The sequence below is a fragment of the Podarcis gaigeae genome, assembly GCF_964106915.1.
Source record: "Podarcis gaigeae genome assembly, chromosome: 4".
Classification (NCBI taxonomy): Eukaryota; Metazoa; Chordata; class Lepidosauria; order Squamata; family Lacertidae; genus Podarcis; species Podarcis gaigeae.
In genome coordinates this window covers 44385379-44401553 of record NC_139677.1, presented here as the reverse complement: position 1 = coordinate 44401553, position 16175 = coordinate 44385379, and the positions used below count along the sequence as shown (strand labels likewise).

General features: G+C 42.2%; 1 protein-coding gene and 1 long non-coding RNA gene across 7 annotated transcripts; one reads left to right on the top strand and one right to left on the bottom strand.

The window, feature by feature from the left end:
• Nucleotides 1-4: 4 nt before the first annotated feature.
• PRDX4 (peroxiredoxin 4) lies at nucleotides 5-7502 on the bottom strand. 4 transcript variants are annotated; one of them, XR_014563110.1, is made up of 8 exons: nucleotides 7040-7435; nucleotides 4892-5009; nucleotides 2971-3087; nucleotides 2503-2625; nucleotides 1911-2107; nucleotides 1592-1626; nucleotides 293-339; nucleotides 5-117 (listed from the first exon to the last, which is right to left on the bottom strand). XR_014563110.1 is itself a non-coding variant. In XM_083734590.1 (8 exons), exons 1-8 carry the CDS (start codon nucleotides 7305-7307, stop codon nucleotides 114-116), a joined length of 843 nt encoding a protein of 280 aa, XP_083590716.1. In that variant the 5' UTR covers nucleotides 7308-7502; the 3' UTR covers nucleotides 5-113. The 4 variants fall into 4 exon arrangements, 3 of the variants coding, with proteins under 3 accessions (XP_083590716.1, XP_083590715.1, XP_083590717.1); XM_083734590.1 differs by having other exon boundaries at nucleotides 1977-2107; nucleotides 7040-7502; XM_083734589.1 differs by lacking the exon at nucleotides 293-339 and having other exon boundaries at nucleotides 1977-2107; nucleotides 7040-7502.
• A 155-nt stretch (nucleotides 7503-7657) lies between these two features.
• Nucleotides 7658-14801, top strand: LOC310842532. 3 transcript variants are annotated; one of them, XR_014563155.1, is made up of 4 exons: nucleotides 7658-7986; nucleotides 10450-10602; nucleotides 13570-13722; nucleotides 14039-14801. It is a non-coding gene; the product is annotated as an uncharacterized lncRNA (long non-coding RNA). The 3 variants fall into 3 exon arrangements; XR_014563156.1 differs by having other exon boundaries at nucleotides 11825-13722; XR_014563157.1 differs by lacking the exon at nucleotides 7658-7986 and adding an exon at nucleotides 7993-8498.
• The last annotated feature ends 1374 nt before the right edge of the window (nucleotides 14802-16175 follow it).

Sequence of the window (16175 nt, the reverse complement as noted above, 5' to 3'; positions counted from 1 at the left end):
GCAATTATCAAAATTAGTGGAACTTTTATTGGCAGATTTTTAGCTGTGAATTGTAGAAGAAAGCAGTCAGTTCACTTTACCAAAATATTTCAGTTTTCCTGCAGGATCTGGAATTATCTGGATAAGGAGAAAAAAGTTACAATCAAAAGCAAAATAGTCTAATGTTTGTTATATATCTGCTGTATAAAGTGAACTAAGTCCTGTGCTGATGACTGGATGTATGTTAGACCCATCCATCCGCCAATGAGTTCCCCAAGATAACACAGGTACTCAAATACCCAACGGTACTTACAAATCTTCTCTTGGCCACCACATTCTCATAGCATCTTCAGGTTTGATCTAAACACATGCAGAAGGCATGGCTACAGCTATTAGTGTATTCCTGTTTTCATGTCACAATAGTTTGGTGATACAGAGTATCCTACACACTCATGTGCCCTACCTCTGGTAAGAACTACAGTTTCCTGGTAAGAACTACAGTTACACCAGTTCAGATATGGTAAACTAAGGGTGAGCAGCCTTGGCCCTCCATGCGTCTTATCTTTCCCTCTCCTCACTGGCCCTGCTCTCTAACAAGTGTTTTTGCTTGTCTGGAATGTGTCCATGATCTTTGATAATGCTTCTTGCTTGTATGGATTTTGTAATTTCTGACTGTGTTCTTCCCCTCACACACTGGTTATGGTGACACATACACCCCAATCATAATGTGAGCATAGGATTGCACTGATAAGCACCATGGATTTTTCTGGTACCAAGATGCACCTAATGTCTTCGGATTGTACCCAAAATCATAAGGGGGAAGACTGGAATCATTGGTGTCCTTCAGTAACATGTCTGGATAAAACAAACTACTGTAGGGATGTAGAACTGTCTTGAGAACGCATGCAGTGTTCTTTTGTGACCTGTCTACAATCGCACTTGTGATAAATCACATGTTATTCCATTGCTGCACTTGTCAACTCACTGGCCAAAAATCTCAGATTAATATCCTCAACTCTGATGTTTCTTAATTCTGAAAGTCTATAATGTAGAAATAAATGGCAAATACTTCTACAAAATGTTTATAAAGACTGCAGCCCTGTGCATACCTACTCAAAATTAACTCCAATTGAATTTAAGGGGACTTATTCCAAGTTAAATGTGCATAAGGCTGTAGCCTAAGTGGATGTATTCAGAGACTGGGAAATCTATTGACCAATGAAGATACTGTTATAAGTTAAGAGTGAGTGCAAAATTACTAGTACTTGTGATTTTTTGTATCTTACTGAAATACTATAGAGTTCTGGAGCAGGTTTTTGCACAACCATAATGCTATTCATGTAGCAGTTATCTAACATGCAAGCACCTTAAGGAAATACTTAGTCTTGATTTTTCCTTCACTGTGTAAAATCTTAGCAAGAAAAGCATATTGGAAAAGCTGACAGAGATAAGATGAAGAAGTAAAAGGCAAGGTTTCAAATGGCATTCAAATTGCCCATGCATTGCTTTTGGCCTGCTGATAACATTCCCCACATGACATACGATAAAAAAATTCAAATGGAGTATTCAAGGAAAAACTATGTTCCAATTATATTTATAAACACCAACTTACTGTTTCACTGCCTGGTCTCCAACCAGCAGGGCAAACTAAGAAGACAAGGAAAGGAGACATTAAGCTCACGGTTAAAAATAACCCTGCCTTCCTATTCCTTTTATTCTGTGGAACATGAAAGAAATAATTCATTTTCTGCAAGTACAAATCTATATATGATGAGGTAGCTGAATGAAGTAGGATTTAATCATAGACTGAGAACTTTTCAATTAGTTTTACAACTAATACCAGGAACCAGGCATCTTAGTATTGAAGACTGCTAGAAATGTTAAGACCAACAGTAATTTGTCAAAATATCTAACAGTCTCAGCTTTCTTACTTGCTATCTAGAAGAAATCTTTCTTTTCTGTGTAGGCAACTGAATGTTTAACCCTGCAGGAAATACCTTCTCCATGTTCGTCAGTATACTGGAATGCTTGTACTAAACGAAGAGTCTCATCTACAGATCTGCCAACAGGAAGATCATTCATTGTGATTTGTCGAAGATTTTTCTTGCCATCAATAATGAACAGGCCTCTGTGGAAACATAAATATAAGAGAAATTGGCAAGACAAATATCAATAACCTCATTCTGTGCATATATATATTACACCTGTCTGCGAAACACCTGTATCAACTCTTCATTGAAAGCCATACATTTTATTTCACTAGGGGATCTAACTATGCACGTCATAGATCCACTGAAATAACTAATTGCTAACCCAACTTGTAAGAACTGTGCTCTTGTTCTAGTCAAGTTTTTCTCTCCAATAGACTGCTGTTGTAAAATTAGCAATTCTGATCTTGCAGCTTTTTTAAACACAGATTTTTGTTGAATGTAACAATACAGCATCATGCAGGAAAAATATGACAATAATCTATAACTATCTGAGTAGCAGATAGAGAAGGAAATGGAATAGTTAACATTATACCTAAGAGCATGTCCTTGATCCTCTAGGTAAACTCCATAATCTTTTGAGATCTGGTGCGTCAAATCTGAAAGAAGTGGTATCTTTATTGGTCCCAGTCCTCCTTGCTTCCGAGCTGTATTAATCCTAGAGCAATGAAGATCACCAAATACTTCAGTGAGAACTATTCCATACCTGCACTATCAACTTAGTATCAGTCACAGTATCTACATGGTAGGTGGTGAATTTAATGGACCTGATCTAGTCTTTGCATCTCCCTCACCCTCTCCTGTGTGCACTTCTCCAGAAATGGAAGTTTCCTGACAACACATTCCTCCTGCCATTGACAGGCCTCCTGTAACCAGACAGCTATACTCATGGGATGGCTGCACTTACTTAACAGTCCCAAGTTTCCGATCAAGATTTCTGCCTTGTACAGAAAATGTAACAGCTACCAATAAGTTGTGTAAATGAAAGGAAAAAAGGACTTACCATGCTAAATGAGTGAACTGCGAGTCTACTGAGCAAGCAACCACTTCAGCACCTATTGCTCTGAATTCTTCAATTCTGTCACTAAAGGCAATGATCTCCGTTGGACATACAAATGTGCTAAATTTAGAGAGAGAGAGAAATGTAAATTTCTAAAAAGAACAGATCCCTACTTATAACTAATCACTAAAACAGAGATGAACTGCTTTCTACAATACACTCAATTTTCCAGCCCTTTATTATTATTATTATTATTAGTAGTAGTAGTAGTAGTAATAATAATAATAATAATAATAATATATGCCTGCCCATTTATAGCCTTCATTGGTCACTGAATCAAGGATGAGTTTAGGAAAATAAGTTTTACAACTTCTAAAACTCTAGCATCCTGTTCTAAACATTTTTGGCAGTGTATTTTATTCAACCATCTTGCAGTGCCAGAATAACTACATACTCTGTGATGTGTCCGCATAGCTGTTGATACGTGTCATCCTAAATACTTATATGGTGCTACAGCAAATATTTTGAGTGAACCACTAGACAGAAAATTCTATTTCCAGTCTGTAAGCAGCAGTTAAGTTCAACATTATTATGTTTGATAGAAAACAATCTTATTTGTCTCTCACTTCAAGAATCAATCAACTATATAATCTTCTTGTACTGAGGATGACAGCCATGATGATAAAGTCATATTATTAAGTGGGGATTCAGAACAAAATGCTGTGGCATATCCCCAGCCCCTAATACAAGTTATTCTGTTCAGGGCTTCAGCAAGCTGGGACTCTGTCCTTGTAGTGCAGCTTTGGGTATAAACATACAGGGGAAGGTTTCAGGAGGCTACTCAGATGATTTCTACAAAATTGGTGCAAGGCTCTGATTTTTATATGCTTACACAAACTCCTTAGGCCTATAGAAGTATTCATGTTTTTATAAGAAGAAAAAAGTCTAAACAGCCTGTTGAGGACTAAGCATGTTCAGTGGCCTACAGAAGCAGATTATCAAGGGGGGAAATTTACTTGCTAGAGACCATAACAATGGAAAGAGACACCTTTTCTTTCCCACCCTCTTGAAAGCTTTTTATGCAACCAGAAAGAAATTTGTTGGGTGGTGCAGACCCACAGTGCCTGGTAAATGGCAGTGGGACGGCTGCCAATTACCAGGAGGAGGGACGAAGTAGCAGGAAGATTGGTGTGATAGGGGCACACTGGTGCAGCCAATCCAGCATTCCTACCAGTGTTCCTGTACCACATCAACCTCCCCACCATTTCACTGCTCTTGTTAAACAGCAGTGGCCCGGTGGCCAGCAAACTGGAATTGCTGCACCACACCACTGGGTGAGCTTGCTTTTGCTTGCTACATAGTGCTACAGGGCTCTGCCCTGTATAGTGGGACATTTCTGGAGAGTAATGGCCCTGAGCATGAGTCCTTGCGGGGCTGTAATCCCATTTACAAGCTAACAGCTTGCATAGGGACTACTACCATATCTCTAGGAGGCCCTGTCCTGTTGTCCTACTCCAAAAAAAATCAGACCACACAAGTTCAGAATTAGAAGCATTGATGATCATTGCATGGGAGTAGCCAGGATTTATTGGGGGGGGGGAGGCAGGAATTATGTTGGGGGGTGGGGCAGAACCGAGTTATCGGCGATGCAATTGGTTACTTAGTTAGGTAATTTTATTTACTTGATGGGGGGCAGCTGCCCCCACCCATGGATCATTGTGAATTTCACACATATTACCCCAGTAAATCGAGAAAACACTTAGGATTATAATTTGTGGGATTTCCATAGCCACTTTCATAATTTTATATTTTCTAATTCTTCCTGTTAAATAAGCAATTTTTTTGGCCTAAAAATGAAAAGACTGCTATGATCAGCAAGCATTATATTGTGATATTATACATATATTTCATGTGTTTTGCTTACAAGTCAAGTGGATAAAAGAAGAAAACAAGGTATTTTCCTTCAAAATCCGTTAATTTCAACTCTTTAAACTCTCCATTGATGACTGCTGTTCCTTCCCAATAGGGTGCTGGTTCGGAAACTAAAAATGAAGGATACATTGTACTTTAATTCATTTTGCCTGATTGTGCTGGGATATAAATGCAATATTTCTCTTTGAATAGTTTAAAACATATAATGTTCATTTTAAAGAAGCAATGCTGGAAGAACTCAAATATTGGAAAAATTATTTCAGTTGCAGTTCTTATGACTTACAGTAAGTTACTGAGAACTGGTGTAGCAACAAACATACACTAATGCCATAGCACACATTTTTATTTATTTATTTATTTGCCGGTGATGTGTGCAACACAAATGTTTGGAACTATGCCAGCACAAATTTGGAAATTCATAGGATGGGTGAATGGAATGTTGGTACTAAGGTGTGCACTAAGAAATGGCAGCTAAAGGGATAGCTGCAGTGCTGAAGATTGGGATTTGAGGTTCTACGAAACTTGTTAACTCATACTTCACAAGGTTAGAGTATGATATCATCAGAAGAAACCAGCTGGATTCTGGCCAAAGGATGCTACTTCAGCATCCTATTCTAGTGGTAGCCAGACCTACACATATGGGAAGTCTGCAAATGGGACCCCAGTGACTAAGCACCCTCCCCATTCTGATTCCCAGCAGCTGATATTCAAAATATATTGCATCCGACAGTATCTTCAATGGCACTGTGAAAGTAGCAGTCTAAATCACAGTAATTAGTGCTTGGTGACACTGAAGATACCACTTGATGAAAAACATAATTGAGATATATAAAAAATGGACCCAACTGCAGCCCAAGTATGAAAACTAAAGAATGACTGTCCATTGATTAACAAAAATCTGTATCTACTCAGACGTAAACCCTACTGAATTAAATGTAAATACAGTATGTATATGAATTAGGATTGCAACCTAAAGACATATACACAAAGCACCTTCTTACTAGATCGGTTTATGATGACTATTTACAAAAATAGACAAGCCACTCTTGGAACTAAGTCACTATTGGATACAAAGCTTGCCTTCTTTGAAAATTGTCTAAAAAACAAACATGAAATCTGCCAGATTATTCAATCTTGCAGTTTTCTTACCAAGAGGTACTTAGGTGAAACTTTTTTGAAAAACAGCATATTAAGTTGATTGTTCTGTAGTACAGAATGCCACTCTTATCATTTCAGAATGCGGTAAAACACATGGCTACTCATTGAAGTACTGTGTTCAATGGGGCTAACTCCTAGGTAAGTAGGTGTAGGATTGCAGCCTTAAACTTCTTTTAAAAACCTCTCTGCACTTTCAAAGCAATAGCCTTTGTCTGACGTGTCCTTACCAAAAACATACACACACAAAACCCTCTAATCAACCGTGCACCGACAAGGAAAGTAAATATTTGAGACAAGAGGGTGGTGCTTCTTTTAAATTTAACCCATTCTCACTCTACCATTTGCGCTGGGGGGAAAGCCTTCAAAACTCTACCCAATTTGCAGGCAGAGAGCACTTTTCTTTGGCTTTAACCTGCTGTTCCTTTTTGGAAGGGGAGCTGAAGAAGAAACACGGATGAGGCCTGTGGCCACTTGATTCTGTTTTGCCTATTGCGGAATAATCACTTTTCTTCTTTGAAGGCCTCTCTCTCTCTCCCCCTCTTTTCTGCTGCAGGAGATCAACAACGACAAGAAGCCACGTTGCTGCAGCGACATCATTTCCCGTCCCACGTCCCCCCCAATTTCCCAGCAGCGTCTCTAACTAACACGGCACGTCCTGCGCGTCTCAGCAGCACTCGCGTGTTCCCCACTTCCCACCCCCGTAAATTCTCTTCCCCGCAAGGGAACAAAACTGGAGCGGGGGCTGTGGGTGGGTAGGTGGGGTTTTGCTTTGCACAATACCAACGTCGGGATGAACAATAACGAAGAGTAAAAAAAAAAGAAAACGGAGCAGGGAGGGGAAAAGGCTGGGCTGAGGGGCTCCTCCTGGCCGCCGCCCTGGCTTCTCCCTCAGCGCCGAGGATGAGGCGACGAGGCAGCCGCCTCTAGTCTCTCTCCCTCCCGCCTTCCCTCCCTCGCCTCGCCGGGCCTCTCCGGCACCTACTCTTGGCCTTGCTGAGGTGCAGTGAGTGGTCTCGGACGGGCACCCGCGACGCCTCGCCCGGGTACACCTGGCCCCCCGCGTAGTAGTGGCACTTCTCGTCGCCCGAGCCCTGCGCAGCCTCGGCGGTGGCCGCCTCCTCGGTCATGACCGCCGCCAGCACCAGCAGCACGCCAACGGCCAACGGCCGCGTCGCCAACCGTCGCGGGCGCCTCGCGCTCCCCGCCGCCCCCTGGCATTTTGCCGGTGTCCCGGCGCGCGGCGGCTCCATGGCACGTCTCGCTGGCCCCCGGCTAAGGGAGGAAAGAGAATGGCAGCGCCGAGGCCCGGCGGGAGGAAGAGGCAGGCGCGGGAGCCGGGGCTGCTTCTGGGGGCGGGACCCGACGGCCGACACTGACACGCCCGCCCTCTTCCCCTCGCGGCGGTTCCCCGCTTGTGCTCCGCTGAGGCGCAGTTGCGCATGTCCCGCTGGCTGCACCCTAGTCTGTGAGGGGGAATGCAGCCGCGGTACGGGAGGGAGCTTGGCCGCCCTCCAGGATGCGCCTCTGACCGTTGGGCATGCTGGCCCGGGCTGAGGGGATCCCAGCAACGCCTGGAGGGCCACGGGTTCTCATTCGTAACATCGGATGTGGCATAGCCACAGCATCGCATTCCGATCAGCAGCTGAATTGTTATACTTGTGTGGCATTTCCTCCCAGAGTAATCTTAAAAGCTACATTCCCAAAACTTTCTCTGGGAAAGGACACAGATGTCTGAAGAGCATCTGATTCACAGCTGCTTGCTCCTTTTTGGAACTGAATCGCTGGCCATGAAGGAAGCATAGAAACGTGTTACCATAACAAGGACAACAGCAGCAGCTCCTATTTGCATTCTCGTAAAGGGAAAGCAATGAAAGACCCAGCTTCTCATTAACATTAGATCACATGTCTAATTCACTTGACCAGAAACAGGTGATTTATTATCAATAAATGAAATCCAGGACATGGTATCACTATGCTGAATTATCAAGGACATGTTTTCACTTTTTTTTTTGCAATTGTTTGCTATCAATTATTTATTATCAATATATGAAATCCAGGACATGGTAACCCTGTGCTGAATTATCAAGGACAAATTTTCACTTTTTTGCAATTGTTTACTGGAAAATATGGGCAGAGGGGAATTCAGTGAAAAGCAGCAGCAGCAGCCAACTCCTGTGTGCACTTCGACTGCTGCCAATCCTGTTCTGCCATGCCCAATGCAGCTCATGCAGACCAAGCTAAAGTTTGGAGTCAAACTGTGTCAGCACACAGTTTTCCTCTACATACAACTTTGCTGACAGGAAGCCCTTTTGAAGCTGTCACCTCACTTAATGGCATCAGCTGATTGCTGTGTGGGCCCTGTGCATCTGCCAAAATGGCCTGAGGGGTGGTGGTGGGAGAGGTCAGAATCTGGAAAATGTGACCCACCCCTGGTTGTAGAGGTGATGCTTTTTCCTTATGTTGTGTGAAAGACAGAAAAGCAATTTTAAATGTACTTGTACAGTATTTGATTTTTAAAGTGATTAGTGACTGTGCAGGAAGGCATTTATAGCTTCATTTCATGCTTCTTGCGTTTTTGTGCCACTTGCGAACATGTTATGTATCTGACTCTCAATTTATAGTCCACCCACCATTTTTCTTGTATTGAACTACAGTCATAGGCGCCGACTCCATGGGGCCTGAGGGGGCCCGAGCCCCCTCAAAAATTTGTTTGGGGGGGCTCTGCCCCCCCAATAATTTAAGAAAATTATTAGTTATATTATGCTTTGTAAAATCACAAAATTATGTTGGTATTTTTTATTTTCCTTGTTTGACGATAGTTACCTTTTAAAATACATTCAGTAATGAGTTAAAACAAAGCCACTCCTGATCTAGAGAGGGGGTGGGGTTGCGGGCTCTCGACCCATCAACAATCTCGCGGGGCTGGCGTCAGCCCCGCGAGAAGCGGGGATTCCCCCTAGCTCATTAATATTCACCGCCCACGGCGGCAGCCAATCGGCTGCCGCAAAGGGCGGGCCCTCACAGGTTCACTTAAGGTCGGGGCAGCCTGGGGCTCGCCCCTTTCGTTCCCCCAGCAGCAGCGGTTTGGAGGTCTTGGCCCCCCCCAATATTTTTTATAAGTCGGTATGGGCCCCCGCCCCCCCCCCCAATATTTTTTATAAGTCGGCGCCCCTGACTACAGTGTATGTATTTGGGAATGTTTTCCTCTCTATGGAAGTGAGTTTTATAGAGGCAGATTTCCCTTTACCATGTCCCTTCTTCCCTCTCTTGTGAAACTAACAATGTTGAGGGGGAAACCTTAGCACTTTCATGGAGGCTTTGAGAGCACATGTCCATCTTACTTCTCTGCTGTTGTTACTGTTACTGCTCAGCAGAGCAGGCCGTTTTTTCCTACTTCAAAAATTATGTCTGCACAGCACACCAGTCTAGTTGCACACAGGAATACTTTTATCAACCAAGAAACTAGAGGCACAGGTGAATCTGATATGGTTTCCCCCTGACTTTGTCAATTTCACAGGAGAATAGGGGAGTAGGAGGAAACCATGAAGGAACTAGCAGTATTTCAGGCACATACAGGGCAGTCTGGCTGGTATTTAGGATAGGAATGTGGAGAGATGCCTTCTGAAGGCTTGTGACATTTCAGGCAGGAAAATAATGGTGATATGTTCATTAACTGAAAGGGAAAGTTGCCATATCAAAATTAAAACAGATTAAAATGCACATGCAATTTTGACCCTAGAAAGGATGAATAAAATTATCCATTAGATACTAAACATGTTGACATGGAAGCAAGTCTCAATGCTTCAGTGCAACTTGCTTTCAAGTACAGTGGTACCTTGGGTTACGTACACTTCAGGTTACATATGCTTCAGGTTATAGATTCCGCTAAACCAGAAATTTTACTTCGGGTTAAGAACTTTGCTTCAGGATGAGAACAGAAATCGTGCAGTGGCGGTGCAGCGGCAGCAGTGGGAGGCCCCATTAGCTAAAGTGGTGCTTCAGGTTAAGAACAGTTTCAGGTTAAGTACGGACCTCTGGAATGAATTAAGTACTTAACCTGAGGTACCACTGCATGTGCTAAACTATTCTTACGTGGCTTAGAATACAGGCAATCAAATTTCAAAACATTAGTTCTCATTGTATCTTTCCTAGCTTAGATTGTTCCGGTTCTAGTCATTTTGGCTCCCTTTCGTTACCTCGGTCCTCAGTGTCTTCTACCTTCCTTTCCATCTGTTATTGTTATACTCAGGGCTTCTGTCGAGGCTCAAAAGCAACAAATATTAATTCATTGCAAGATCAGTTTCATGCAATGTTGGGCTCAAGGAAACCTATGAGGGCTCATTCTATCCTTTGCCTCCTATCATTGCCTTTTCTGTGGTTGTTTGTTGACAGCAAGAGCTATCTTTAAGAGCCAGAGTGTCTGATCGCCAAGGATTTGTGAGGAATGGCAAAACCCCCAGTGTCCTAACACAAAGACAGCTTACTGATTTACTGCTACGCTCTGAAGAAGAGCTTCTCCACTTTTCCCATCTTGGAACAGTCAAGGTATTAATTTTCACTTCACTTGCTCTCTGTTCTGAACTGCAGGCCCAAAGCAGGGCTTGGGGGAGGGGTTGGGTACAGGGATACCAAAGAAGGATGTCAAAAACATCAGAATGGCCAATTCTACTGCTTTATTAAAGAAGATGTAGACTTAGCAGCAAAGCGGCCTGCTAGGCTTCCCAGCTTTTATAGATGCAGGATGGACACCAAAGCAAGGCAATTGCTTGTCCGCTCCCAAACAAATGAGCAGCATATGTCACTTTGTCAAGGACATATCACTTCACCTGACCAGATGTGGGCATAGGCAGCAAATACCCAAGTCTTACAGATGGTTCCCCTTTCTGGTCTCAGAACCCAGCACCCCAAGTCCACAGATAGGAGTATTTGCATTGAACTTCCCTCTTTAACCTAATACAGCTCTGTGCATGCCAGTCTGGTCGTAATTGCCTTCTCCTCTCTGTAACTGGCATTAGGGTCTTCTTATCGCTATCCAAAGGTCAAATTTAAATACTGCCAGTTTCTTTGACAAACTGCATAGTAATCAATCTTCCATTTTTGTAATATACCTTCCTTGACACTGTGATTGCTAATTCCCTCTGGTACAAGTATAATATATATGTAATCTGCCTTGTACAGAGTGACTGAACTAATGATCTGACCACTCTTCCTCCTGCATATGTGCATCTCCCTAATGTGTATAGACAAGGGACTCAGTTATACAGCTGCAAATACACCATTTTAAGTGTGTTTTAAGTGCAATATACAATGGAACATTTCCAATATCTTTTTTTTTTGTAGTATGGAAAACATTATGCCAAATGTAATATCTGGACTGCAACATGGCATTCATTGCCACTTTTTGGAGGCACTCACTGATATTTAACAATATTCTGCTGAAATTGCTAGCTAGCTCCTTTTATCTTCTCAAACTGAAAAGGGCATTTCAACAAATATATGGCACTGGCTGTCATATATGAGAGAAAATCTATAAAGCAGAGGGAGAGGGGATTTTCTACCAGGGAATAAAAAGAAATGTGGTTCCAAAGTGGTGTTATGCTCAGTAGAATGAACATGATGAAAATTACTAATTGGAAAAGTGAAATGTTCTGGCTCTCACTAAGACAGACTGGTGGGTAGAGTAATGTGCAGGGACTGCAAAGTGCCTGTAGAAAGGAATTCTGCACACATAAAGATTTGGCTTCCTGAGCAGCTTTTGATTTTACAGTCCTGCCTGGAAGCAACTTCTGGCAATATCAATTAGCTAAACCAATGCAAACATGGGCTGATTGAACAATGGTGACAGGTTATTATCATCTGCTTAGACATTCTTGTTCTGGTGACTGCTTTCCATCTTTTGGGTGATGAAAGTAAGTGTACTTCACAGTATAAGTCTGGTTATGATTCAGCTGAATATGATTCACAAAGGTGTTTAGTTTATTAGACTTATGATGTACCTGTTCAATACACCTTGGGGGAAAATGAGCATTAAGTAGTTATTTTAAAACCACAGTTCCATCTATCCATAATACAGTGGTACCTCGGGTTACAGATGCTTCAGGTTACAGACTCTGCTAACCCAGAAATACTACCTTGGGTTAAGAACTTTGCTTCAGGATGAGAACAGAAATCGTGTAGCGGCGGTGCAGCGGCAGCAGTGGGAGGCCCCTTTAGCTAAAGTGGTTTTTCAGGTTAAGAACAGTATCAGGTTAAGAACAGACCTCCAGAATGAATTAAGTTCTTAACCCGGGGTACCATTGTATATCTCTTTAGCACTGCTGAGGTATTGCTTCCTGCAATCAGTTGCAGATGGCATTGAAGTAATGGTTCCACACATATCAAGCAGTCCTTCTCCATGGCTAAGATCCTTCTATAATGCTTACTCAGAAGTCTGTCCTCTTCAGTTAAGATTCTTTTCAATATTGATTAAAAGCTCCCTATCCCTTTTATTGCTTCCTGTTCCATGTGGCTTTTAGGTTAGTGATGAATACCCTGTTAATTGCATCTGGAACAGTCACCTTCATTGCCTATTAATATCAGTTACTGTTTCCATGGAGTGCACTTTAAATACAGATTTTTCTTTCTTTCTGAATTCTTTCTGTAGCAAAAGAGTAGTATTTCACTATATAAAAATGAAAAGTAAAAAAATGATGAGAATAAATTGATAAAAATATAATCATAATTAAAACTTTATTTAAATGGAACACCAGTTCAAAGTAAAACAATGCCGTATCACATTCAGAAGGGAAAGTCCCCACAAATCACATTTGGTGGGGGAAATAGAAACTTCAGAGTGCAAACATCTGGGAGTAATAGTATCTGGTTTCTCCATAAAAGGGGAGTGGAAAAAAGGCAATTCCTTGCTAAACTGCCAGTGTGGCATTTGTCTGTGTGTATCCATAAAGAAGGCTGATCACCGAAGAATTGATGCTTTTGAATTATGATGCTGGAGGAGACTCTTGAGAGTACCATGGACTGCAAGAAGACCAAACCTATCCATTCTGAAGGAAATCAGCCCTGAGTGCTCACTGGAAGGACAGATCCTGAAGCTGAGGCTCCAATACTTTGGCCACCTTATGAGAAGAGAAGACTCCCTGGAAAAGACCCTGATGTTGGGAAAGACTGAGGGCACAAGGAGAAGGGGACGACAGAGGACGAGATGGTTGGACAGTGTTCCCGAAGCTACAAACATAAGTTTGACCAAACTGCAGGAGGCAGTGGAAGACAGGAGTGCCTGGCGTGCTCTGGTCCATGGGGTCACGAAGAGTCGGACACGACTAAACAACAACAAAATCTATCTATAGCTATAGTTTTTGCAGAGTGGATTTAACAGACCTCCCAATATTTGACTGCCACTTCACAATGCTTGTCAAATTAATCTGTCAAAATCAGCTCTGAGTCTTATAATTCTGAACTGAATTCATAGCACATGCATGTGTATGCATGTGTCTGAAAATATCTCTTTCATTTAAGAAATGCCCACCTGTGGGCTTGTGTGTGCATTAGACATGCTCTTGACTCCATTTGGAAATCTCAGATAATAGCATTTGCACAATGCTTTTGAGTTTCTAAGCAGGCACTCCACATATATTATCCTGTTTCTAAACCTTGCAACAAACCAAAGAGGTAGGTCAATATTATTATTCCTGTCTTGCATATGAAGAGGGTCAGGGCATAAGCAAAGAGAGCACACCTTGCCTAAAGACACCAAGTGAGTTCCTGGTAGTGGTGCGATTTTACAACAAGGACTTATTGAATCTTAGACACCTGCTTTACACCTAGGAACATGCAACAATTGGTTAGAACGTCAAATAACATATGTTACATAAGCAAGAATCAGTGTAACTATTTGAAAGTCCCTTGGGCTTAGGAGTGGGTTAGAGTTGTTTTTGGAAAGATGTAGATACCTTAAGAACCAGACCGCTATCAATTTTTTCAATAGGTGGCAGTGTTCTCCTACTTTCATACCTCGATGGCAGATTTCACAGCAGAAAAAACCCCCATGAAGATAATGGCCTGGATCCAAACTACCACATAACAACTGTGTTGTTCTGTTACAATATGCTCTAGGTGGAGCTGCCTTTGAAGATCTAAAAACTATAGCTGGTTCAGAATGCCACTGCCAGACTGTTGATATGTGGTGCGTGTGTTGTTATTTAGAGCATTTGACTCCATTGCTATTTAATCTGCTTTGCGTCCTGGTGCGTTTCTCAGCCCAAATCAAAGTGCTACTGGTTGTCTTTAAAGTTTAAAGACAACAAGTGGTACTTTGAATTCTGCTCAGAAACCACTCAGAGCCACTGCAAAGCTAAATGATTTGCGTCTGGAATACCTAAAGGTCTGGCTGTTCCTACATGGCTCTGTCTATCTATTAAGCTCTTATGAGGAGACTCTGGACCACACCTCAATGCTGCCTGAGATGTGCTTGTTGGTTATGGGGGACAAGTCTTCTCAGTGGTGGATCCTAAGGTCTGGAATCTTCCTCAAGAGGTTTGTTCAGCCCTTCCCTCCTAACCTTCAGGGAAACAGCCTTGTTTAGAAATGCCTTTTATATAGTTTTGTTTTTAAACGAATTACTTGTGGTTTTAAATTGATGCTATTGTTTTGTTCTGTTTACAACCTGTTTTGGGGACTCCATGTGGAGTAAAAAGAAGGATATGGCTATATAAATAAATGAAATAAATGAACAACTTCTGCACTCTTAAGGGTGTGTGTGTGTTTCTCATACAGCAGGGGGTGTGAACTTTTGGTCCTTTTGGCCATGCTTGCTGAAGCTGATGGGAGTTGTAGTTTAGCAACATCTGGAGGACCAAAGGTTCCCCACACCTTTCATACAGTATATGAGGGAATGGTTGTAACTCAGGGGCAGAGCTTTGGCCTGGCATGCAGAAGGCCCAAGTTCATTCCCAGGCATCTTCAGGTAGAGGTGGGAAAGAGTCCTGCCTGAAACTGGACAGCGAGCCATTGCCAGTCATGGTTAAAAAAACATGTACAAATGGTCTTAAGTTCAGTTTTCCACATTGTCAAATCAATTTTCAATTTTTTAAAAGTTCTCATGAAAATTTATCTACATTTTAGTGCAAATTTCTTCTCATACTCATTTTTTGTATGAAAAATAGCTTTACAGTGGTACCTCAGGCTATAGCCGCTTCAGGTTACAGACGCTTCAGGTTACAGACTCCACTAACCCAGAAATAGTACTTCGGGTTAAGAACTTTGCTTCAGGATGAGAACAGAAATGGCCGGAGGCTGCAGCGGGAGGCCCCATTAGCTAAAGTGGTACCTCAGGTTAAGAACAGTTTCAGGTTAAGAATGGGCCTCCTGAACGAATTAAGTTCTTAACCCGAGGTACCACTGTATATACAAGCAAGCAATTTCCTCTTATTTATTGCTTTTTGTATGCTATTTTCACTAATCTAACATTTTTATGTACAGTGGTGCCTCGCAAAATGAAATTAATTCGTTCTGTGAGTTTTTTCGTCTAGCGAATTTTTCATCTTGTGAAGCACGAAATCCCATAGGAATGCATTGAAATTCAATTAATGCATTCCTATGGTCAAAAAAAGTCCAAACAAAGCCAAATTTGGTACAAAAAGAGTTTATTAACTGCCCTTTAAAGTCACACATACTGTAAAGAGCATTTCAAAAATTGAAGGAACAATAAATTAAGTTTCTAAACATGACAGAAAAATATTTAAAATCAACGAAGTGTACAGTACATTTTCTAAGACTCTGGGGGACCACTCGAAGAAGGTTCCTCTTCCAGTCTTTGCTTCTTGCTGAAGAACCTGTCCATGGTCTGCTGCTTCATCCGCCTTTTCAGCACCTCCCTGAAAGGTGACATGACCGTCGTATCAAAAGTGTTCGCAAGGTCATGTGCCACGTGCTTGTTAGGGTGGTGCCGCTGTGCAAAAGCCTGCACATCCCTCCACTTCATGCAAATGTCCCTCAGTTCTTTGGAGGACAGCCGTTCCTCAGTTGCTTCCTCCTCTTCCAGCGAGGCCTGCTCCTGCGCAGCCTCTGCCTGCAGTTCAACCATCTCCTGGGTGGTCAGCTCGTGGTCGTGCTCCTCCACCAGC

Bases quoted from the DNA above. Each gene is read 5' to 3' on its own strand.
- PRDX4 (XM_083734590.1), bottom strand. From the start codon at position 7,307: ATGGAGCCGCCGCGCGCCGGGACACCGGCAAAATGCCAGGGGGCGGCG. The intron at 5,010-7,039 runs GTAGGTGCCGGA...CTTCATTTTTAG, and splicing joins GCACCTCAGCAAGGCCAAGA to TTTCCGAACCAGCACCCTAT. The intron at 3,088-4,891 runs GTAAGCAAAACA...CTCTAAATTTAG, and splicing joins TTCTTTTATCCACTTGACTT to CACATTTGTATGTCCAACGG.